The 25,357-nt window shown below is 37.9% G+C and overlaps 1 protein-coding gene across 5 annotated transcripts in view; it reads right to left on the reverse strand.

The window, feature by feature from the left end:
- The window catches only part of UTRN (utrophin), a 610,322-nt gene that overhangs the window by 47,213 nt on the left and 537,752 nt on the right, over positions 1 to 25,357 (reverse strand). For all 5 annotated transcript variants that reach the window (XM_056126431.1, XM_056126429.1, XM_056126433.1 and 2 more), the window contains 4 exons: positions 24,956 to 25,041; positions 19,174 to 19,331; positions 15,872 to 16,038; positions 11,559 to 11,670 (listed from right to left, as the gene is read on the reverse strand). In XM_056126431.1, coding sequence (XP_055982406.1) covers positions 11,559 to 11,670; positions 15,872 to 16,038; positions 19,174 to 19,331; positions 24,956 to 25,041 — 523 coding nt within the window. The remainder of the gene's footprint in view (positions 1 to 11,558; positions 11,671 to 15,871; positions 16,039 to 19,173; positions 19,332 to 24,955; positions 25,042 to 25,357) is intronic.

A 25,357-nucleotide genomic window follows, 5' to 3' on the forward strand; every position in this document is an offset into this window, starting at 1 on the left:
AAAGTGGGCATGTAAATACTCACACTTAGACTCCTTTCTCCTGTACTGTTTTTAAGAATCAGTACAATGAGAAGTAAAATATCATTAAGTAATAATTAGTTCCTGACTTGCTTTCAAAAACACAAAAGAATATCTACAGTATATAAAAGTATTGCAGGATTATAAACTACCCCAGACGAAGTTTATCCATAAGATTCTATCAAAACCCTAAAAACTCCTTTGTAAATTGGATTTGTGATTTTTGCTCACAAATTTTGTTTTGATACCTCCCTCCAAAAGTTAGTATTAAAAAAATCCCACTTAAATGAGAAAATGGAAATTATATAGAGAGGGGGATTTAGAATCAACATTTGCTTTGCTTGTATTTGCACATCTAATGTGTGTTATTATTCACATTATAATAAATGTGTGTTACTCTATACAAACATTTTAATAAAAATATTCAAATTGTAATTTTCTTGCAAATGTTGGAGCTGATAAATTACCAAACTCCCAAGTGATGAATAAAGGACTCAAAGTTTTTTTCTTCTCATAAGGTCAATTACAAGAACAGTAAGACTGAGGTGCAAAATCATCCAGAAGTCAGAAATATAGACCTTTCGAATATAATATTCAAGCAGGTCTTTGAATAATATAGTTCAAAAACTTTTAAAGTTTTAAATTTTTGAACTACATAGTTCAAAAACTTTTAAAACCTCAGATTCCCCCAAACGTGCAAAAAATGGAGTTATTAACAATGATACCTTGTAGTCTGAAGACACAATTACAACTTCAAATTACTCAACAATTTAGACAAAGCAGCGAAAGGAACAGAAAATAATTTTTAAATATTCATTTTAAATCTCCTTCCACAATTTTGCTTTTTGCCTATTTGTAACTTGAGATCACAGTGTAACTGGATTCGCTGACAAATATTTTTACATTAGATTTCCAACCATTAACTACTGAGATGAATGTTATATACATATGAGAAAGGGAAGTACTAAGAAGAAAATCAAGTCACATAAACAAAACAGTCATTTGGCACATGAGTAGATAAAGGGGAATATGATTTTTGTTTTATTTTGAACCACACCCTGAGTGTGCAGGCTTACTCCTTGGTGTGATGGTATGATGCAAGGGAAGGGGAACCATATGCAGTGCTGGGGACTAAACCTGGGTTGCCTTTGTGTAGGGTAAATACCTTATCCCCTATACGGTACCATCTGTCCAGCCCAGAAAATAATTCAACATCTCAACTGGAACATGCGCAAATGCCAAAGCCCTTGCTCCATTATCAACCAGTTGCAACGTTTGGTATATATGTCAATAGCCCCTAATGCTTTGTGCATCATCTTCACTTGTTCTTGAATTCATCAAAAAGACCTTTCTAATATTTTATTTATTTACTTGTTTCATCTGCTGGGACTGCCTCCTACAGTGCTCAGGAGGCCCAGGTAATAGTGGCCGTACTTGGCAATACAGGTTTAATACTTCTCAGACAGTGCTACTCAAGTCCCACAGTGCTGGAGACCACCAGGGCAACCCCAGTGGTGCTCAAGGGACACTTGTATATCCAGAAGTGTCTGGGAAGGCACGTGGTACCACAGCTGGGACATGGGTCGAGAACATGCTGTACCATCTCCCAGCCCCTCTGTATTGTTTAAAAACCTCGAAATGACTTGTCCATTGTGATTTAAATTTCAATCATTTCAAAGAGCCGAAATTCAGACAACACACTGCATTTCACACACAGAATAACATCAGGGGATACACTCAGATGCTCTCAAATTCTAATGGGAAAAAAAGTGGAGGGTAAAACCTCAGCATTAACAGAATCACGAAGGGGTCCAGGATAACTGGAGTAATAAGTCATGCAAAGTGAAATGGATTTTGTCCAAACCTCACCTTAAAAGTTAATGAGACAATCTAAATGCAGTCAACTTACTGGGAAAACAGTGTAAAAGGGGCCGAACGGAAAGAAAAAGACCAAACCCTCGTCAGGATGCTGAGGTCAGGCAAAGCAATGATGCTGCATTGTTAGCAGATTGGCAAACATCTGAAGAGGGGAGACGACTGAAACCAGCTTGCACACAATGGTAGTGCTATCCAAAGGATGAATCGGCAGTTTCTTGTATTTGACTCATATAGTCTGATGATTTTATGAATGCTGGCAGGGTAAGTGAAGAGGAGTGGACAGAATGACTATTTCTATTTTCCTTTTGGTTTTGCTTATTTCTTGCCAACAGCATGTAATTTGTAAGAATCATGTGATTTCACTTTTAATTTTAAAAAGAGAATCTTTTCAGCACTGATTCTTCTACCGTCTCTAAAAACACTACAATTATAGAATACTTCATTATTTCTCCAAATAGCAAGAACATATTTGACCTGTTGCTTGGAAAGTAACTTGTTCTTGCTTTTAAAATGTCATACAAATCTATTTTGCCAGGACTTCAGTAAACTGTTTCCTAGGAAGATATTATTTTCCTCTGACTCCTTCCCACCAGCATCTCAAACAATCAGGATAAACTAGTCCCATCCAAAGGTAGAAAATAAGCAGGTTATTTCACAATGATTCTATACTGATAAGCTGAATGTTCATAGTGGATGGCATTGCTAATTTATTAGTATTATTTCTTTGAGGGTGGAAGGATTAGCCTACACCTTGTGGGCCTTGTGGGGTCAAGTGATGCCAGAGATAAAACTGGAGTTGACTACATTGAAGGCAAGTGCCTTAAGCCCTGCACTCTCTTTCTCCTTATCTAGCAACACAATTTTAGAACTATCCCATTTCTTTTTCCCCATCTCTCTCAAGCCACTATCTGATCCTAGTCACCTACTCAGTTTCCTGGTATTTCTATTTATCAACAGCTGTCATTTCTCATTTCTACTGCTTTTCCTTCTTCTTCATTTTCTATACATGGATTTCTTTCCCATCCCTCTACCAGATACACAGCTTCTTCTGTGTACCCCCTTTCTCTCCATTTTTGCAGATTTTGAGTTCTTTATACATTCTCCTACATAGTGTTCTCGCTGTACTTCCGACCTTTCCCCTACTGAATTCTGATTAATGTCATCTTCTAATAATGATATTATAGGTTGTATCAACTCTTCCCCACAAAATTCAAGAAAAAGGTTTCTGTTTTTTCCCCTTAGTCTCAAAACTTTCTTGCTTGCAAACATGAATTTACCCATTGTCCCCTGGCCTTGACTGTTATTTGATCAGACACAACTACCACGGTCAGCTCTAAAGACAGATGATCTTCATTCCACCATTCAAACCTACTATGTCCCACTTCCGCCACACACTGAGGAATGGCCGTATCTCAGTCCTCATTATTCCTCAAAACATCTTTTGGTTCCCAGATCTCTACCTTGGACAAATCTGCGTCAGATTCAAAACTACTCATCCTTGTTCCTACTTCTTAGATGTGGAAAAAAAAATCTATTCTTTCCTCCATGTTCTTGATCTCTAGTCTCTCAGGCCATTTGGGAATTTCTTCAGCAAAGAGATAGCCTAAATCACTAACACCTCTGAATCACTCACACTTGGACTTCAACTACACCTCTGTTAATTTCAAAGCTGCTGAGCAAGGCTGGAGTCAGAACCTGCAAATCCTTGCCAATTAACCTCAGCTGCACTTCTGTTTCAGCGCACTAATCAATTTACTCATCTCTTCGTGACTCATGCTTGCCCCTCGAAGCAATTCCAAATGCTTTCCATTCTGCTTCATATTAACCCCATTCGACTCTCTTCCACTGCCAACAATTACATGAGCTCTTATAGATCACACACAAAATTCACCATGCTCTCCCATTTAAAGGATGTTTTATTTTATTTAGAGGATCTTTTATTTTTCATGGTGTGAGGGATCAAAACTGGGATGAAACAATCTGTCTCTTAAGTGTTACCCAGAAAGTTTTCTAATTTGAATTAAATTTTGGTTATTTGCAACAACAACAAAAAAAACCCAGATAATTTAAAGATTGAATTCATGTAATTTTTAACTAGAAAGTAAATAAAATGACTCCCCCCAAGTACGTAAGAAACTTAATATGGAAACTTATACAAAATGTAACTATCTCAAAGTAAATAATAACCTCAAATTCAAATTTGTCCATGGCTAAGGAAAAATTTTGATCATTAACTTGATCTATATACTTAATAAGTGTAAATATATATACATCTGCTACACAGTTTCCTTTATCCTTTTTTTCCTGTTGTTTCTTCAGTCACCAGAAGAAAAAAATTATCTGGAGTTTGAACCACACCTAACAATACAATATTTCACCTAGCATACATATAACACTTCTTGCTACTATGCTACACTGTGGCATTAAATCACTAAATTCATGCCACTAAACTACAAAAATCACTTGTGTCTTCTAAGATTAGGTTTTCCTTTAAATAAGGATGAGTTATATGATCTCTTAGATTCTTTTCCGCTTTAATATTCTATTACTTGTACTTATAATGTCACCTATGAGTTCATTTGGCTTTCTTGGCCTAGAATTAATCTTAATACAAAAAAATAACAATTAGTCTTGCCCTGAAGTTAAAAAAGATAACTGAATAAGCAAACAAAAAAACTACACAAGCTGAATATTTTGCTTTGTGGCGGAAGATAGGGAAATTTGGAAGATTTTACAGAGAAAGTAAGAGTTGGACTATTTTTGTGAGAAGGCAGGATTTGGAGAAATGAAGACAGAATGGATGACAGTATGGATTTTTCCATACTGGATGTTTTAGATGAGCTCTTATTGATCATAAGGTAAAAAAAAAAGCCTTACATGTAGAATTTTGACCAAAAAATATGATGTGGGAAATAAAAAAATAATTTCCTAGAAAAAACTTCTGCTCCATTTCTGTATGTCAGTTCCTTACTATTAGCTTCAAAAATATCTTTGTAAATTATAATAGCTAATCCATACATATAAGCTCTCCTACACTTAAAGACAAACATTGTCATAGATAGCACACTAATATGTTTGTTGAAATACTAGAGCTCTGACGATTTAATATGAGGTATATAAACTTCAGAAAGCTTTTGACACTGGAACATTCCAATCCTGTTGGCAGGAGGAGGGGAGAATTAGAAAGGGAAAGAAATCAAGTCAGTCATGGGACTAGAAAAATTTCATAATCACAAGTGAAGAAACAGTATGTGAGGAATGAAAACTTCAAGGTTTGTCTAGAAATGCCTGAACATTTAACACTTAAGAGGTGATTATTATCATTGTGAGTTTATTTGAGTTTATTCGAGTTTATTCTTCAAGACAACAGGCATCATATAGACTTAGGGAATGTTAGGTAAAAAGATGAACCATGAATACTTAAGAGAAGAAAGAAAAAATTCAAAGAATGTGACTGTGAAGGAAAATTTGAAAATCTCCTAAAATTATTCACTATGATTAAAGTCAAGTATATGTACTACACACACAAACAATATTGGCATTAATGTTAAAAAATCCAAATAGATAAATTAAAAATATTCAAATGCATGACTTTCCAAATATCCATATACACATATTTTGAGTCACTTTATCCAAACTGTGGTGTCAAATGCAGACACAATCTATTTTAAGAGATGATTTCAGAGGAAGTTATTAAAATTGCTTGGTTATTAAAATCGGTAAGCAAATTTTAAGAAAGGTCAAATCAACTTCCAGAGAAAAAAAAAATAGAAAAAGAAAAAGTCAGCCTGTATAAGACAGAGTAAACTGCAATTCTAGAAATAAGAAAATGACTTTTTGAAGACTGGAAATAGGAAGCAGCTTTGGTATTGTATAGATCCCAGTTAAAAATATTACCAAAGACTGGAATGATAGTAAAGTGGGTACGTCACTTGCCTTGTGTGTGGTTGACACAGGTTTGATGCTTAACATCGATTTGATACCCAATACCCCATATGGTCCCCAAGCTCCACCAAGAGTGATCCCTGAGCACAGAGCCAAGAGTAAGCCCTGAGTCCTACTTGGCCAACCCCCTTAAAATAACAAGAACATTAATGTAACTAGAGACTTCAATAGTCAGCATATAAATGATTCTTGAGCACGTCCTCACTGACCCAGTGACTGATGTTGAAGAATGGTAGATTAAAAATTTATATGGGTATTTAGCAAAATCACTAGGAATTATTATTGTATTCTAAACTAAGAAAATTTATGATAATGTATTAGATTTTTAAAATTCCTTTATATATCTTTAAATAAGTAATTTTTACGCATCTGTAATTTATATTTGTGATTTCCCCTTTCTGTTTATAGTCTCAATATAATCCGCTAACTAAATTTCTAGCTAGAACTACATACATTTTAACATTATATTTCTCTCCAATCTAATTCCTTCCTCACCAGGACCCATTCAAAGAGTTCTACACAATCTTCTCCTAGTCTTTCTCTTAAATTTCATCTCTTGCTATTCTTCATTTTGTGAATGGAAAATGTCACTCTTCAGGAGATTACCAGTAGTTTCTTTATTCTGAGTCACTATAACTTTTCCATTTATAGGTAGAGCCTCGAAAATGTGTGGCCAGTGTGGGTGAGAGTCCCACATTTAGACACGTCCTGAATTTGATTTAAATGCTCCACTAGTGGCACCTTGAATATCTTAGTGATTTCCGAAAAGGAAATCTACAGTTTTGTTTTTCTCTGTGCATTCCAAGTTACATAGTGCTACCTACGCATCTTCTCTCTCTGGACATGTTCTTCTTTCTTCTGTGTCTAAATCATGCTAAACTCTTTCTACCTCTAGACCATGGTTCTTTTTTTTTTCTAATGTACTCTTCCACTAGTCCTTTATAACTCTGATTCCTTCTCATCCTTCAATCTCAAGACAAATATTAACTTCTCAGAAGCACCTTTCCTGATCTCTTTATCTCGAGTGTCTCCTCTAATCTTTTATCCATTTATTTTTCTTAAGGCTTTGACTGCAATCTGTAATGATCTCATTTATTCACTGCCACACATCCGCTCCTCTTAAATGGAAGTAGCAGGAGAGGCAGTAATCTTGTTTACCTGGAAGGACACTGATGAAATGTTAGAACCAAGAAGAGCTTCTGACACATGCTTAGGTACTCAATACTATGTGTTGAATGAATGATCAGTAATACACGGAGCTTCACAAATTTTCTCAGATTTTTTTCCTCGTTAATGAAGCAATATTGATTTTCCATCAAGTATAATTCAGCAATATTTTCTGGAGCATTTCTCTCCAACTATTAGATGCATATTTATTTGAGATAATAAAGCCCGGCAAGCTACTGGGAGTATCTCATCCACACAGCAAAGCCTGGCAAGCTCCCCGTGACGTATTCGATATGCCAAACACAGTAACAAGTGTCACAATGGAGATGTTACTGGGCCCGCTTGAGCAAATCGATGAACAATGGGAGAACAGTGACAGTGATATCAAGGAATGTGGGATTTATATATGTAAAATATTGCTGCATTTTGATCAGCATGGTATTGGACTAGAAACAGACCCGTAGACCAGTGGAACAGAACTGTATATTCTATCACAGACTCTCAAATATTTGATCACTTAATCTTTGACAAAGGAGCAAGAAATGTGAAGTGGAACAAGGAAAGCCTCTTCAACAAGTGGTGCTGGGAAAACTGGACAGAGCTACCTGCAAAACTGAATTCTGACCTCTGTCTAACACCAGGCACAAAACTCAGATCCAAGTGGATTAAAAACCTTAATATCAGACCTGAATCTATAAGGTACATGGAGGAAAATGTAGGCAGAACCCTTCATAACATTGAAGCTAAAGGCATCTTTAAGATTGAAACAGCACTGACCAAACAAGTAGAAACAAACATAAACAAATGGGACTACATTAAACAAAGAAGCATCTACACCTCAAAAGAAATAGTGATCAAAATACAGGGAGAGCCCACTAAATGGGAAAGAATTATGTGCCTACTACCCAACAGATAAGGGGTTAAAATCCAGGATATATAAGACATTAGTAGAATTGTACAAGAAAAAACCTCCAACCCCATCAAAAAATGGGGAGAAGAAATGAACAAAAGCTTCCTAAAAAAAAAGAAATACAAATGGCCGCAAGCTAACGTCCGAGCTTGCAAAGCAGTGCAGAGATGCGATCAAGGAAGACCTCAAAGAGAGAAGAGCAGAAGTACTGGTAGATGCGGCAGAAGCCGGGAAAAGTATTCGTAACGCCCGCCTGTCCTTCGCCAACTATAAGACCAAGATGACTGCCCTCCGACGTCCTGATGGATCCATCACATCCTCCAGAACGGCAATGGAGAAGATTATCCATGACTTCTACTCAAATCTCTTCGATAGCCATGTCCACTTGCCGACATACCAAATTCCACAGGATGGGTATGTCGTTCCCAACGTTCTCCCTTCCGAAATCCGACACGCCATTTCGTCAGTAAAGAAGCAAACAGCACCCGGCCCAGACAAGGTCAGACCTGAACACCTAAAGAACCTGCCGTCAGTACTCATCAATACACTGGCTCGGCTCTTCACTCGCTACCTGTCTGAATGCAAGGTTCCATCTCAATGGAAAACCAGCAGGACCGTACTACTGTTCAAGAAGGGAGACATCCATGACATTGGCAACTATCGCCCGATCTGCCTATTGTCTGTCATCTACAAGTTGTTCACTCGAGTCATCCTGAATAGGATTGGCAGAACACTAGATGAAGGACAACCATGTGAGCAAGCAGGGTTCCGCAAAGGATTCAGCACCATCGACCATATCCACACGATAACCAAACTCATTGAGATTTCTCGGGAGTTCAAGATGCCGCTCTGCTTAACGTTCATTGATTTAAAGAAGGCCTTTGATTCTGTTGAGACGGAAGCGGTCATTGAAGCCCTAGCCAATCAGGGCATTCAAGCCCAATACATCAGGATCCTCCGTGAGCTGTATTGCGGATTCACTACCAGGATCTCACCATTCTACAAAGAAGTGATCGTTGATGTCAAGAGAGGGGTGCGGCAGGGTGATACCATTTCACCAAAACTCTTCAGTGCCACCCTCGAGAACATCATGCGACGACTGGAATGGGAAGGAATGGGAGTGAAGATAGATGGTCGGCAACTACACCACCTCCGCTTTGCTGATGACATTGTTTTAATAACACCAAACATCAGCCAAGCGGCACAAATGCTGGCCGACTTTGACCGTGAGTGTGGAAAGGTAGGACTACAGCTGAATCTTACGAAGACAATGTTTATGAGAAACAGCCTTGTTCCTGACGCCCCATTCGCTCTCAATGGAATGACCATCTCCGAATGCAACAGCTATGTGTACCTAGGTCGAGAGGTCAACATGACAAATGACCTGGCACCCGAGCTGCGCAGGAGGAAGAGAGCGGCTTGGAACGCCTTCAAGAACGTCGAAGAAATAGCTAAGAGGACGAAGAACCTCCGGCTCCGGGCACATCTCTTTGATTCCACTGTTCTTCCTGCATTAACATATGCCTCAGAGACCTGGGCCCTACGCAAACAAGATGAGAACGCCATTCAGGTCTCCCAAAGAAGAATAGAAAGAGCTATGCTTGGAATATCACGTTTCACTCAAATGAGAGAACGAATCCGGAGTTCTGACATCCATGGACGATCAAGGATCAGGGACGCTGTCTCATTTGCCAAGGTGTCGAAAATCAGATGGGCTGGTCACGTAATGAGATTTAAAGACGACCGTTGGACTAGAGCTGTTACTGATTGGATTCCACGGGATGTCAAGAGACCGCGTGGCCGCCCACCTATCAGATGGTCAGACTTCTTTGTCAAGGTCATGAACGATCGGTTTGAGGCCCTCCATGTTCCCGGAGCGAAGAGATGCCATTGGGCTACACTAGCACGCGACAGGGACAAATGGAGACGTTACTGGCGCCCGCTCGAGCAAATCGATGACTAACGGGAAGTTAAGTGATTAAGTGATTAAGTGACAAATGGCCAAAAGATACATGAAAAAATGCTTTATATCACTAATCAGCAGAAGATGCAAATCAAAACAACAATGAGATATCACCTCACATCACAGAGACTGGCACACATCAAAAAACAAAAGCAACCAGTGTTGGGGTGGATGTGGGGAGAAGGGGACTCTCCTTCACTGCTGGTGGGAATGCTGACTGGTTCAGCCTCTTTGGAAAACAATATGGGCATTCCTTCAAAAACTAGAAATTGAGCTTCCATATGACACCGCAATACCACTTCTGGGAATATATCCCGAGGTGCAAAAAAGCACAATAGAAATGACATTTGCACCTGTATGTTCACTAAAGCATTGTTCACAATAGCTAAAATCTGAAAACAACCCAAGGGCTGGAGAATAAATGACTGGTTAAAGAAACTTTGGTTCAATGGAATATTATGCAGCTGTAGGAGAGATGAAGTCATGAAATTTGCTTGTAAGTGGATGGTCATGGAGAGTATCAAACAAAAGCACTGTCCTCCCGTTGTTCATTGATTTGCTCGAGTGGGCCCAGTAATGTCTCCATTTTGAGACTTGTTGTTACTGTTTTTGGCATATCAAATACGTAATGGGTAGCTTGACAGGCTTTGCCCTGTGGGCGAAATACTCTTGGTAGCTTGCCGGACTCTCTGAGTGGGGCAGAGGAATCAAACCCGGCTCGGCCCAGTCAGTTGCACGCAAGGCAAACGCCCTACCACTGTGCTATTGCTCAAGCCCATGGAGAGTCTCATGCTAAGTGAAATGAGTCAGAAAGAGAGTGACATAGAATGACTGCACTCATTTGTGGAATATAAAGTAGGATAATATGAGACTGACACCCAAGGACTGCAGAGACAAGGGCCAGGAAGATTGGTTGGAAGCGCTATGGTTGGAAGACTGACTCATGAACTGGGGGGAGAAGTTGCCTAGAATAGAAAAGGAATCACTAAGTCAATGAATGGTTGGCAGGATCATTTAGGACAGGAACGTGTGCTGAAAGTAGATAAAGGACCAAATGTGATAGCGTCTCAGTATCTGTATTGCAGACCATAATGTCCAAAAGTGGAGAGGGAGAGAGAGTATGGGGAAAATTGTCTGCCATAGAGGTAGGGGGAGGGGTGGAGTAGGAGGGGGACACTGGAGACATTGGTGGTGGAAGATGAGCTTTGGTGGAGGGATAGGTATTCGATCATTGTATTCGATCAAACACAAAAGCTTTGTAACTGTTATCTCACAGTGATTCAATTAAAAATAATTAATAAATGAAAGCATTATGCTCCTTTAATATAACAAGGTTTACTCCATATGCCAAACACAGTAACAACAAGTCTCACAATGGAGACGTTAGTGGGCCTGCTCGAGCAAATCAATGAATAGAAGGAGGACAATGCTACAGTGCTACTCTTAACAAAAGTTTAAAATTTAATACAGGTATAAACAATACATAAAAATTATTTTATAAAAAGTATGATTAGTTTTAATAAATTTAACATTGATTTATTTGCTAAAAAAGGAATAACAAAAGGACTTTTTTCAGAAAAAAATGTTATTTCATTTTGCTGAATAATAATAATAGACTACTTAATTCGACAACAACAAATTACAAACAAAGACCCCAAACTGTGGCTTAGTACTTACAGGTATACAATATTCCACCATTGGATAATGTAATTTGTGGCCTTTTGCTGTTCGACCAGAAAAAAAGCAGCTCTGGCAGACATCATAGTTAAAGTGCTTTAAGCTTCTATACCTAGAGAAAAGAAAAAATGGTGGCATGCATGACTGTTATTTAGTCTAAATCAATCATTTGTAACAAGGAATTTCATTCATCCAAATCACTGTGGAAATAAAAGGTAGATTGGCTACCTGTGTGGAATCTGTTTAGCATCTTAGCTCTCTATTAGAACAAGGGAATTCTGAAGTTAACAAAGGAAACTAATAAAAATACCTCCAAGTAAAAAACAAACAAATGAAAAAAACAAACAGATTCTGAGAACTGTTTGGCATGTCAAGACAAAGATTTGTTTCATAATATTTCCCGTAATGTGTATATATGCATACAAGTAGTACAGAAGTAAAAAGGTCCTGATTATTAACTTAACACATCAAATACTAAAATATTAATTATGCCATTGATAAGAAACGAATCTCAAATTTATGACATGAAGAAATTATTTTTTAGTGATAAGTTTTATATTGATCATTATAAAATGAGTAAAAATTTAATAAAAAATAAAAACACTGACCAGAACACATTCTGCAATGGAAACAACTTTCAAGTTCATATTAAAATGAGATGACACAGGGCTGGGGAGTTACTCCAGGAGGTAAGGCACATGCTGTGTACACAGAAGACTCTATTTTAATTCCTGGCCCCATGTGGTTTTCTGAGCACCATTGCGAACAATTTCCAAGCACAGAGCTGAGAATAGTCCCTGAGCACCATAGGGAATAGCCCGCCCCACTGCAAGACAGTAAGAAAAATTATTTAATATACTAATCAATTAAAGTAATGAGGACAAGCATCTGTTTTCAATCACCAAATCTTACTTAGGGGAGAAAAAAGTCTAGATTTCAAGTTTCTCTGGTTCTGATTGGAAATCACCACCTAGATGCATCTTCTTCTACTGAACTGGTCATAGTGAAGAACATAAATATAATCCAGCCTACAGAAATGATTTAAAATTTGAAAACTGTATTGGATATGAGGGGTGAGAGTGGTCAACCTGTGTTGTGCCTGATCTAAGGAGTGATGGCTTTCAGTTTTTCACAACTGAGTAAAAACCACAGTTTGCTGTGGACTTTGGTAGATGACTTTAGCTGTGTTGAGGAAAATTCCTTCCACTTCCATTTTATTGAGGATTTTTTTTTACCATGAATAAGTTTTCGATCTTGGATATTTTCTCTGTGTCTACTGATCTGATCATATGATTTTTATTCTCTCTTGTATGGTGTATTATGTCAACTGACTTGTGTATATTAAACCATTTTTGCAGCCCTAGGATGAATCCTATTTGGTCATGGTGTATGATACTTTGGATGTATTCCTAGATTTAGTTGCTAATATTTTCTTGAGGATATTTGCATCTATTTTATCAAAAATATAGGCACATAATTCTTCTTTTCAATGATGTCTGTCCACTTTTGGTATCAGGGTAATGTTTGCCATATAGTAATGGGGAGAATTACTGCTTCTTCAGCTTTCTTAAAGAACCTGAAAATAGGAATAGATCTTCCTTAAAAGTGTGAAATAACTAACTAGTGAAACCATCTACACCTGGAATTTTTGTTTTGGGAAGCTTCTGATTACCATTCAATTTTCAAGAGCAATTAGTGAGAGAGAAGGAGATAGAGAGATAGAGAGAGAGAGGAGAGAGATTAAGGGCATGCAGATTGGAAAAGAAGCTAAACTCAGTATTTGTGGATGATATATATTAATATATTATACTTAAAAAATCCTAATGACTGCACAAAGATAAACTCCTAGAAATGATAGGGGAATAGAGAGAGAGAGAAAGAGAGTGAGTGAGTGAGTGAGAGAGAGAGAGAGAAGAAAGATGCAGGCTGGGAGGGGAAATTGTGGGTGGGTGGGTGGGTGGGAGGGAAACTGGGGACATTCGTGCTGGGCAATGTACACTGGTGGAGGGATGAGTGTTGGAACTGATATGACTGAAACCTAGTCATGAACAGCTTTGTAATGGCGATTCAATAACATAAATTTAAAATTAAAAATAAAAAAAGAAATGATAGACTTGTATAATAAAGTGGCAGGTTACAAAATTAACACACAGAAATCCATGGTTTTCTATATGAAAATGATAAAATAAAGAAGAGAATTTTAAAAATCAACGCCATTAACCACTCCTTCTTGAATAGTATATTGTATAGTTTTTCTTTGTATACATCTTTCGCCTGTTCTGTTAAGCTAATTCCTAGGACCTGACTGCTGAGTCACCATTGTTAATGCCACTACCATCTTTCTAAAGCCCTTTCATTTCCATGACTTTGTGCTCCTTAAGAATTCTCCCATACTTCTTTCCTCTTCCTCTTCTCTTTTCAGTCCAGACTTCTACCAAGTATTAATCTGCATGCATTATACAGGTATTTCCACTTAAAAGAACAGTTCAATGACTGCTCAATAAACAGTTCACTAGTGCAATTAGGCTTAGCTACTAGCCTACCAGTGAACTGGTTAGTAATCATGAAGATAACTACATTTTATTGAATGTCTGCTCTTTTGACAAGAACTGCCCTTGTCATTTTACATGTATGTACTCTAACTGCTTTTGTGAGAAAACCCTCATAGAAATTTAAGTTGAAGAAACTCAGGTTCCAGAAACAACTTAACCAAAGACACAGTCAAATAGTAAACCAAGGATACTAACTTCAGCAGTCTGACACCAGAGTTGGTTCTCAATCTATGCCTACAACTCTTCCTACTACAGACTTGATGTCTAATAACCTCTTTGTATAAGGAACATCTACACAGGCATTTTACTTCAATCTTCCAAACTCACCACCAACTCTGTTCTCCCTTTCTAACTATTCTTTCTTATTTCCATGAAATATTTCATGTTCATTAAAAGGCAAAGAGAGTAAGATAATAAATATTCAAGGATCCACATCTCAGCTTTGTTAAGTGTTAATACTGTCCTACAGCTGGTATCAGTTATTTTCTATTTAAGGAAGAAGACTTTATGGGATACTAAAGCTGTCACACACTTTTATTCTTTATGGCATATGGTCTAATCCTTTACTTCATGGCTTCATAAATCTGGCCCCTCATCATATCTTTAGGAATTGCAATGTTCACACATGACAGGTTTTATATAAACTGACCTCTTCTGCAATTAGTTAAACTTGATATTTCCCATGGTGCCACAATAAATTTTATTAGTATAGTATTTTTGTTTTATCAATATCCCCAATCAATTGTTCTACACAGTACAATATAATTTCTCCTGAATGGCAAATATCTCTTCTAAAAACCTAATCTCCTTTCTTATAGATATTGATTAAGAATATGAAATCCAGAGTCAAAAGAACTTGATTTACATCCCAACTTTGTCTCTGTGTTGGGTATCTAGCTATGGGAAAATTGCCTAATATTTAAGTCTTAGTTATTTTACATATAAAGACTATAGCCATGTCCTTATGTAATATTTTGTCAACACTGCTTTGCTTATGATCATGGTTTTCTGTCAACAACGGTGTATTTTATAAGTAGCAGGGCTGAAAATGCCATGTATTTTAGCACAGTCCAAAAGTTACAAATTTGATTCTGTTTATATGACTGTATAGTAGTAAGCACAGCTTCTTAAATGAAGGCGAACCATGAGCTTGATCATCTTGCTAAACTTGACAGAAATAATGCAAAGTAAGTTGATTACTTCTCAAAGTATTATTTCCTGCATATAGAATTTTATCTGAAAGTCTTCACACTCCTACCAATTTTGTCCTGTCAGGGTCATTTGTGTATTAAGAGACATGCAATGAAAATTTCTACAATCCATGTAAGGAGAAATTCAGAAAAATCTCTTAACTCTCTAGCAAAGTGTAGACAAAATAACAATAATAGAATGAACTTCAGGACATGGCTATAGAAGGACATGACATTTTTCAGAGAGTAGATTATCATGACCATCTCCTTTGTTTAAGAAGCAACCCACCCGGATGGGGATGCAGGGAAAAGGATGATGGCCATACACAGATATTATGAAAACAGAACAGAAAACAGTTGGCTGCCACCACTGGTCATAGTTTTTTTGTTTGTTTGTTTGTTTGCTTGTTTGTTTGTTTGTCTGAGTCTGAGTCACAACCAGCAATGCTCAGAGATTACTCCTGGCTCTGCACTCCGAGATGATGGTGATTGAACGCAGGGTGGCAGTTTGCAAAGCAAATGCCCTACATACTGTACTATTGCCCCAGCTCCCAGTGATCATAGTTCTTACCTGAATCCAACAATTGGACATTCTTTACAGATGTTGCATTTTGCCTGATGTTTTGCAGTCTCAGCTGCTGCCACTCTGTGTAAAACTGGCAACCAAACCATAGACTGTGGTTCCAGACGCATCCAATCTATAAACTCTTTCACACTTATCTCTGGCTTGTTGTTATTCTGGTGAAGAAACAAACATATTAAATGTGAGTAAAATTCCTTCATTAAATGGAAGGTCAAAGGGATAATCCAGGGTTATGTTGTGTGCCTTGCATGAAGCTGACCCCAGTTATTCCTGGTACTCTATGGTCCCCTGAGCATCACAGGGTACTACAGACATGGTCACTGTCAGGGTGGCCTGCATAATTTCTGGCATGATAAGGCACTGGACTGGGAGGTGTATGTGAGTACCACTTAAGAGTTTCCGCCTCCACCGAATGGGGCAAATGTAGCTTCATCCTTGAAAAACTATATAGAATTCAAAGGGGTATTATAGAACTCTAAGTCAGTTAAATCAGAGGAGAACATTCTTCAAGAAAGCACCTCAACCAGGGCTACCAGGTGACCAACAAACTGAAAAAGCTTGTGAATACCAAAACAAACCATGTGTGAACCTGGTCATGGCAAAAACAGCAACAAAAAAGGAAATAGGAGGGGAAAGAGTAAGATAAAACCCAAACCCTTATAATTCAAAGAACTCTTCTGTTTCACGTAAATACTGTAATCCCATAAAATCCATTCACGGAGGACTGCAAACACTTTTTTATAGGACATCCTGACTTTCATCAGCAGCCTTCAAACTTCCTGATAACCCAAAATTGCTGCTATGCCTTTGGCCGGACCCCAACAATTTGGAGCCAAGTTTACCAAGAAATTAAATGACCAAAAATTAGGAATGTGGTAGCCACACCCACAAACCACCTCTGGCTCAGCTATACAAGCTCATTGATTGGCCTTATTTCAGAAACTTATAAACCTCAGAAGACATCAAAAGCCACAGTTAAGGTTGGCTCAGTGTGCTATGGGCAAGCGAGTGCGACCTGCAGGGCATAGCTCTCTGGAAAAGATGGAAGGGCCATGATCCAGAGACACACAAAAGAATCTCCGAACCAAGCAACTTGCTGCAGATCCTATTATCTAAAATTTTAGAATTCCAGGAGCACACAGCCTCTCTTGTGGCCACGTGACATCTTATGCTATTCATAACAAGCAATACAAAAGAGAGTATGGGGGAGCTTGTCTGCCACAGAGGCAGGGGGAGGGGTGGGATATGTGGGGGATACTGGGAACCTTGGAGGTGGAATATGTGCACTGGTGGACGGTTAGATGATCTATCAATGTATGACTGAAACTCAGATAGAAAAACTTTGTAACTGTGTCTCACAGTGATTAAAAAAAAAGTAGTAATAATCATTAAAAAAAAAGACACACTGACATCACAACTGGAAGGCAATTACAAATGCTAAATAAAACTCTAGTAACTGTGTCTTACTCCAGTTCTATTAAATATCAGACTGAGAGTGATCACACGGCATGTGCTTTGCAGGATTTTCAAATTTATCACGACAAGTTTTATGAAACTTCTGGTGCCTCTTCAATGCTAATACTGAAAATTTTCACACTGGCAAAGTTAAATTTGAACCAATATTCCTTGCCTGCTGCTGTCAAGGTCATCCTATGATCTAGTACATGTGAGAATCATATTCAGAATTTTCTTTTGATACTTTTTGTATTTCTAAAATAAGAAAAGGGCCATTACAAAATGTAATAACCCATAACATCAATTCTCCATACTAACATTGTGTGAGTAATTTGTTTATTTTTCCTCTGCGTGATAAATCACTGGATAAGCTTTGGCAAAATATCTGCCCGCTTGTTTTTTATGTGTATGTGTAACATCAATAGTAATGTTTTAAAATAGTTTCTATATATACTAAGAATTAGAAAATAAACTGATTTTTCAATTTTATATATCTAGCCTACATTGGTACAAACTTTTGTATATCATTCTCCATTTACATATAGGTAGATAAATAAATTATTTTAATGGTTTATTTAATTTCTGGGTTTTTTCCTGCTTTTTGGGTCATACCCAGTGATATGCAGGGGCTTCTCCTGGCTCTGCACTCAGGAATTACTACTGGCTGTGCTTGAGGGATCATATGGGATGCTGGGAATCAAACCCAGGTCGGCCACGTGCAAGGCAAAAGCCCTACCCATTGTGCTATAACTCCAGCCCTGGTTTCTTTAATTTCTATTAAAAATCATGCCTACAAGTAAGTGTGGGTAGTTTTGTTCATATAACAAATATTTGTTAAGTAGTTATAATATCCAAGGCAATGCACATAGGGATAAACAAGAAAAACACAATCAAACCTTGTTCATGATCTAGAAAGAAAAATACATTCAACAACCAATTATTGATTGGTTTCTGCATGGAATAATATTGATAATGAATGGTGTGAAGACAGAGCTGTTTCAGGTGAATACAGTAAGTTCACATAGACTTCTCTGAAGGGTGGGCAGAGAAGGATTTTTCAGAGGAGATCAGTGTTAAGGAAAGATCTCAAGAACGAACAAAGCTTAGTAGTAAGAAGGTTGGTGGTTGGAGAATGAGAGAGGATGTTCTGAACAGAAGACACAGTTTCCATGGCACTGAGGTGGGAATAAAGGATGTGAAACTGTGGTTGAAAAGCAGACAGCCAGGGGACAAGTGGCAAAAACAATGAGAATTGACAAGGGTAGGGCCAAAACACAACAACCGAATAACACGTACTAAAGTCGTTTCATTTGAAGCATGTAGAGGCTCTTAGAGGAAGCTGCTGTCCCTCAAACCAAATGTGCTTTAAGAAATAACACACATGGGTACTCGATCATTGTATAACTGAAACCCAAGCACAAAAATTTTTAAGTCTACAACTGTACCTCATGGTGTTTCACTAATAAAAATTTTTTAAAAAAGAAATAACACACAGGGGACTGGAGCAATAGCACACTGGGTAGGGCGTTTGCCTTGCACATGGCCAACCCGGGTTCAATTCCCAGCATCCCATATGGTCCCCTGAGCACCGCAAGGAGTAATTCCTGAGTGCAGAGCCAGGAGTACCTCCTGTGTATTGCTCGGTGTGACCCAAAAAGAAACACACACACACACACACACACACACACACACACATGCGCACACACACACACACACACACAAACTTTATACACAAACCCAATTTTCTTCACCACAGGTTCCAGCCCAAGTTCCATTTTTTAGAGCTGACTCCATATAGTCCCTCCCGCCCCCTTTCTGCCCCTGATGCAGTTTACCTGTTGGAAGCAGCTTCGGACACTGGGTTCGATGTTACTGCCTCCAAAGGCGGCCACTTCCCCCAGCTGTCGAGGAATCTGGATGGCATCATGAAGTAACAGGCCCAGCTGCCTCTGGTCACACATTTCTGTGGGTCCTGCCACTTCATTGAAGAGATCTGCAGGAAGAGCAGTGAGGTTAATTTCTACCTGCTTGCAGTGTTCTCTTTGGTAAGATTAATTAGTTGGGTAGATTGCACAATGCAGATAAGAAACAAATATCATTCTGACTAGCTGTCTCCTGAACCCCACCAAACTTAACATTCTTCGTGTTTGCAATTAGAAAGCGATTAGCCACATGCTTCTTAAAGATAACCTACTTTTATTTATTTTGGGATTTGGAGCAATTATCTTATTTTTATATGTCAACAGATATAAATAGGCCAATTAACACAAATTTCCTTTTTATAAACGTGCAATAAATGCATGTGTTCATGGTCTCAATACGGTCTTCCTCTGAGTAAAAAAAGTAAAGTAATTAAAGGAATAAATGTAGCATTGGTAGAAAATCTTTAAATTTTAACAGTTTTGTTTACCAACTTTTTGGGTTGACTCTCAAATATTCTCTCTCTCTCTCTCTGTATATATACATATATATACATATATACACATATATATACATATATACACATATGTATGTGTATATACATATTTTTGTCAGCTTTTTGTCAGCTCAACTAGTGTCCCATTATTAGCTTTTAACTTATTCTTGTATTATTTCAGTTTCAGTAACAAAACGCACTTATACAAATTTAAGGGACTTATTAACAAAAACTATCTTTATGTATTCACAGTTCTTAGGTCTTTTCACTTCCTTTATTAGAAGAAAGTCTTTTGTTTTATAATTTTCTTGATCTAGACAAACCAAAACCTCTCCTTTCCAGAACCATCTTATCTTTTATTCATCATCTGCAATAACTTGGAGTTTAATATTATTATAATATTTCCAGCAATAAGGATAATATACTTAAATAAGTGGAACTTGAAATTCTACATAAAAATCAATCCACTCCCTTACAAAAATGAATACTTACTGGAAAGAAATTTACAAGTTTAAAAACTCTGAATTATGCAAATTCTGAATGTTTTTCATGTGAATTTTTCTGAAGCCAGAAGGAAGCAAAGCAAATATTTATGGAATTAAAAAAAACCCTCATTTCCAAACAGTAGCAATACATGAACATCAGTTTGAAACATATCATTCCCTGGGATATTCTTTTAGGGAATATGGATAGACTCATCACTAAGAACAGTGAGTTTTACAATACTAGATAAACTCATTGATACTGACACAGTGATAATAACAAGCTATGACTGTAATTTAACCATACACAGGGAAAGCAAATTCAACTAAGATAAATGTAATTCTTATTTATAATTTGCTGACCTAAAAAAATTGATTATGGTTCTTCTGGTTTCTTTTCATATTTTCAAATTAAATGATCATAGCCAAATATTTATTCAGGATTCTTATAAAGTGTCCAGTTAAACCCCAGTGCTGGGAAGAGACCATTTAGGTAGATAAACAATTTCTATGTATGTGTACAATATGTTTATAGAGAAGCACAAATTTTCAATGAGATCATCCATGGCCAATTTTCCTCTCTGGAGGAAGACCTAATTAAGCCACAATTAAGGTAAAATTACAATCAAAACAAATTAAATATTCTGAATTTTTTGAATTCTTCTGCAAGTCCATATTTCCAGAGTGTAATCAGATAAAACTGGGAGTGTCAGGCAGATGTGGGCATGGGTGAGAGGAAACACATAATCTAAAACCCTAATTCCCATAAATCAGCATACAAGAGATGGAAAGGGACATAAAAGAAACGTGCGTTTAATGAGGAAGATTCACCCAGACACAACAGGAAGGCAGGATATTGCTACAACCTAATCAAGGGATGTTATCATGAGAGAAAAAAAGAACTCTAAGGAATCAATCAGCAGGCTGGGATACTGACCCTAGTCTTTACAAAAATCAATGTTCAGCTGACATCAACTGACCCCGCACAGCACATCTGCCCCTGAGTTTGACGAGCAAATTGTCTTGAATATTAATTCTAACAAAGGAAATAATCATGAGGATGTTTTCTGAGGCATTTCACTGGGGAAATCAAGACTGGAATCAGGGTTGCTAACAACCTCAAAGTGAAAAACAACCCCCAGAACATTAACTAGAGTTCAATATATACAGGAAACATTCAGAGAAAAGATTTCAGCCCAAGAGATTTCTTTTTTAATTAGTCCCTAAAATGTCATTTTCTCATGGATTAAAATAAATATCACATTTTACCCCCTTAGTTTTGGGGCCACACCCAGTAGTGCCCAGGGCTTAGTTTTGACTCTGAGCTCAGGCATCACTCCTGGAGGGCTTCAGGGTACCACATGGGGTGTTGGAGATCAAACCCCAGTTTGATCTCCAGTTGGCCCCATAAATGCAAGTGCTCTCCCCCCTGTCCTATTGATGATAAAGTTTTCATTGGAGGGGCTTCTCTGTCTGTCCGTTTCTATCATTTGAAAGTCCCATGCTGAATTAGAGCATTGTTTCCAGATTTCTCTAGAAAGTGCATCGTCTCAAGCACGTATGCACACATGTACTGAAACATCTTTATTTGAAAGATTCTACATTTCATAAACGTCAGAAAGTATGCGCCTACATAAAGGACATTGTTTTTATAACTCTCTGTTGCATTTGCTTTTTTCCCTCTATACCAATGTTGTTCAAAGAGGGTGATATTGGATATTGTCTACCTCCTGGGGATTGCTGGATAATTAATTAAGCAATGGGGGGAGCGGGGAGTGGAGGGTTGTAGCCTTGGATACAATTGTGGGAGGCAGTTCCTGCTTGTTCACTTAAAGAAAGCAGATTTCCAGAGGGCGCTGAGTAATTTTAAAACAGGGGAGGTGGTAGGCCAAATAAGTTTGGAAACCTAGCACTATGCCTACAATCAGGATGTCATGATTCGTTCTGTTGATAATGGGTAGCTCTCTGATAATAACTTGGAAAAAAATAAAGAGAAGAATGAGCCACTGACCTGAGAAAATGGATCACCATTTTAAAGATGTGTGATAAACTCTGAGGAAGCATTTGCATTCATTTCAGATTAAATTAAGAGCTAAACTTTACTTAGTACTTTCAAAGTCCTACAACTTTTAAAGAACAAATGAAAGGGCCAGAGTCACAGTACACAGGTAGGGCATTTGCCTTGCACACAGCTGAGCTGGGTTCCATCTCCACCATCTCATATGGTCTGAGATCACTCTATGGTCAAGAGTGATCCCTGAGTGCAGAGCCAGGAGTAAGCCCTGAGTACTGCTGGGTGTGGCCCCAAAACATTAAACAAAACAAAACAAACAAAAATACCCACAAATGATAAAACATGTCCTTTAAACTTTAATACAATCAAGGCTTCATTAATACCTTCTCTTTATTTTCAATCCAGAAATAATATTTTTAGCTCTGAAAATTACATCTTTTGCCAACTAAGATGCTAAAGGTGATTTTATTTCTTGATAAATCAAGTGTCCCCAAACAAAAGCCTTTTTCTACATGGTTTATTATGTTCTCACTCTATAGAGAAACCTTATCTCCTGGTCTATAATCATCTTTTCATTCATTACAAATCCCTTTTCACTGTGTTAAACTGTATAAAAAAACAAGCCATCATCATCTAGACCTAAAATTAAAAATCAAAGAATCCCACAGCCATCCCAGAGAATAAACTATGTTTTTAAATGTATCCACGTGTCTGGTCACATAAAATACAAACTTAACTAAGTGTGCAGGACCTGAAATAAAATATCCCCTCTTTTGGGTATCTCCACATTCCTGAAATACCTCCTCCTCAAATATAAGGCTATATGTGTAAAGCACCATCTGCGAATAAAGACGCAGGACTGAGTTACTTACATTTCAGAGACAAAATTTAACAATTTTAGAATCATTAAGAATGTGGAGATAGAGCAACTGCTAACATTTTCCTCCCAAACTGATATTTTTAGGTGCTGGAGTGATAGTACAGTGGGCAGGACATTTGCCCTGCACGCGACCAACCCAGGTTTGATCCCCGGCATCCCATATGGTCCCCTGAGCACCTCCAGGAGTAACTCCTGAGTGCAGACCTAGAAGTAAGCCCTGTGCATCGCTGGGTATGACCCAAAAAGCAAAAAAAAAAATTTTAGGAGTTTTGCACATATGATTCCCATCTGCTTTCAAAGCAAGTTTTATTAGCCTCATTTGTTAGCTATGAAAAATTTGTTACATTCCAGCTTCCTGAACTGTGAGAGATGAGTAACATTATTGTTTATATTGTTTATTCTCTTGGTTGAGAGCCTGTTATGGGACCCAAAGACATTCAGCCACTGAGGGTAGAGCAGGGACTTGAAAGCAGGCAGGTGATCTTGGCTCCCAAGGCTGACTCCTTTCAAATGTTATGATACTCTCTGGTGCATCAAATAAAATAGCAAAAGAAAAATGCTTCATTGTTTATTTTCTCACACAATGGAATATCATTATTTAAATATATCTAGTCATTCTAGATCACTGATTTCAGCACTGAAAATATTCAAAATTCTAGATAAAGAGTAATAAAAAAAAAGGTTTCAGTCTATCTTTATGTTTTTCAGCATTAGAAGTTACAGAAATAGAAAAAATCTTGGTCTTTAGGGTAAGAAACAGTATTCCCCAACAGCTGAAGACCTCCGGGACCCAGCCAAGGCCATGCTGAGATCACTCTCCACATGCCTGGACAAGGAACAGCAGAGGAACCCAGGTGTGCGGGACCCGAGGCTAAGATCTCCAAGCCTGCTTGGTTCGGGACTGGGCCTCCTCCACCCAGCTCCCCCACCTTCCAGTAGCTAGACAGTTACACCCACCAACTGCCATGTAACCCCATCAATGGCCAGCCAGAGACTATAAAACCAAGTTCCTGGAAGCACACAGCTGCATTTGCGGCCGTGCGACCTCTTATTCTCTAGTTCTCACTCTTAGGGAACCCGGCAGGCTACTGAGAATATCATACCTGCCTATATGCCTGACTAGGAACACCTGTAAAGGTGATTAGAGGCTGCCCCAAAAGCCTCCATCCGTCTTGGAGAGCCTTGCAAGCTACCAAGAGTATCCCACCTGCATGGCAGAGCCTGACAAGCTACCTGTGGAGTACTTGATATGTCAAATACAGTAACGATGAACGGTCTTCATTCCCCTGACCCTGAAGGAGCCCCCAATATGTCATCGGACTACACTTGCACTTGACAGGGATGAATGGAGCATTACTGAGCCTGCTCTAGCGAACTGAAGAACAACGGGGTGATAGTGATAGTGAAACTGATAGTGATAGTGATAGGGTAAGAAAAAGATATTATCCAATTGTAGCCCAGCAATATTCTGATTCTGAAGTTTTTAACTGGATTTTAACTGATTTAAGCCTTTTTTTTGAAGCTGGAAAACATACATCATAATGTCTATAGAATGAAACAATTATTCTTTCTTCCAGATGAGGATTAATTTGTGGTCAGTTTTCCCTAAATCAAGGCACCTTACTTTTGATCCAGTATTCACCTTTCATTTCATCTGAATCCCCAGTTCTCTACATTAATATATTTGTATAACCTGATGCAGAGTAAAATTTTTTGTTTTTTAAGGGAATTGTAGATACTGGAGAATCTATGAAGAAAATCTCCAGTTATTATCACAATTCTAACTCAAAGTCCTATTATATTACACAAGAAAGGTTTTACATACATCTGTACTTTTCTTCTAGGAGACCTTTGGAGAGAGAGATTAACCCAATCTTCAGACTTTGCACTCGTATTTTTCCAGTCCGACCCCTGAAATGGTAAGAATCACAATGAGATTCAATCATTTAAAAATATGTACAGTGTAAACACAAATTTATTGAAGGTAAATCCTTAAAATTAGTACACAGAAAAGATGCTATTTTAAAATTCATTGTTAACAATTGGTGCCAAATTCACATATAATTTTATGACATACATATTTATGTATATTTTATTTTTTTTGCCTTTTTGGGTCACACCCAGCATTACTCAGGGGTTATTCCTGGCTCGTACTCAGGAATTACTCCTAGCGTTGCTTGGGGGACCATATGGGATACTGGGGATCGAATCTGGGTTGGCTTCGTGC

The sequence above is a fragment of the Sorex fumeus genome, unplaced genomic scaffold (genome assembly GCF_029834395.1).
Source record: "Sorex fumeus unplaced genomic scaffold, SorFum_2.1 ptg000061l, whole genome shotgun sequence".
Classification (NCBI taxonomy): Eukaryota; Metazoa; Chordata; class Mammalia; order Eulipotyphla; family Soricidae; genus Sorex; species Sorex fumeus.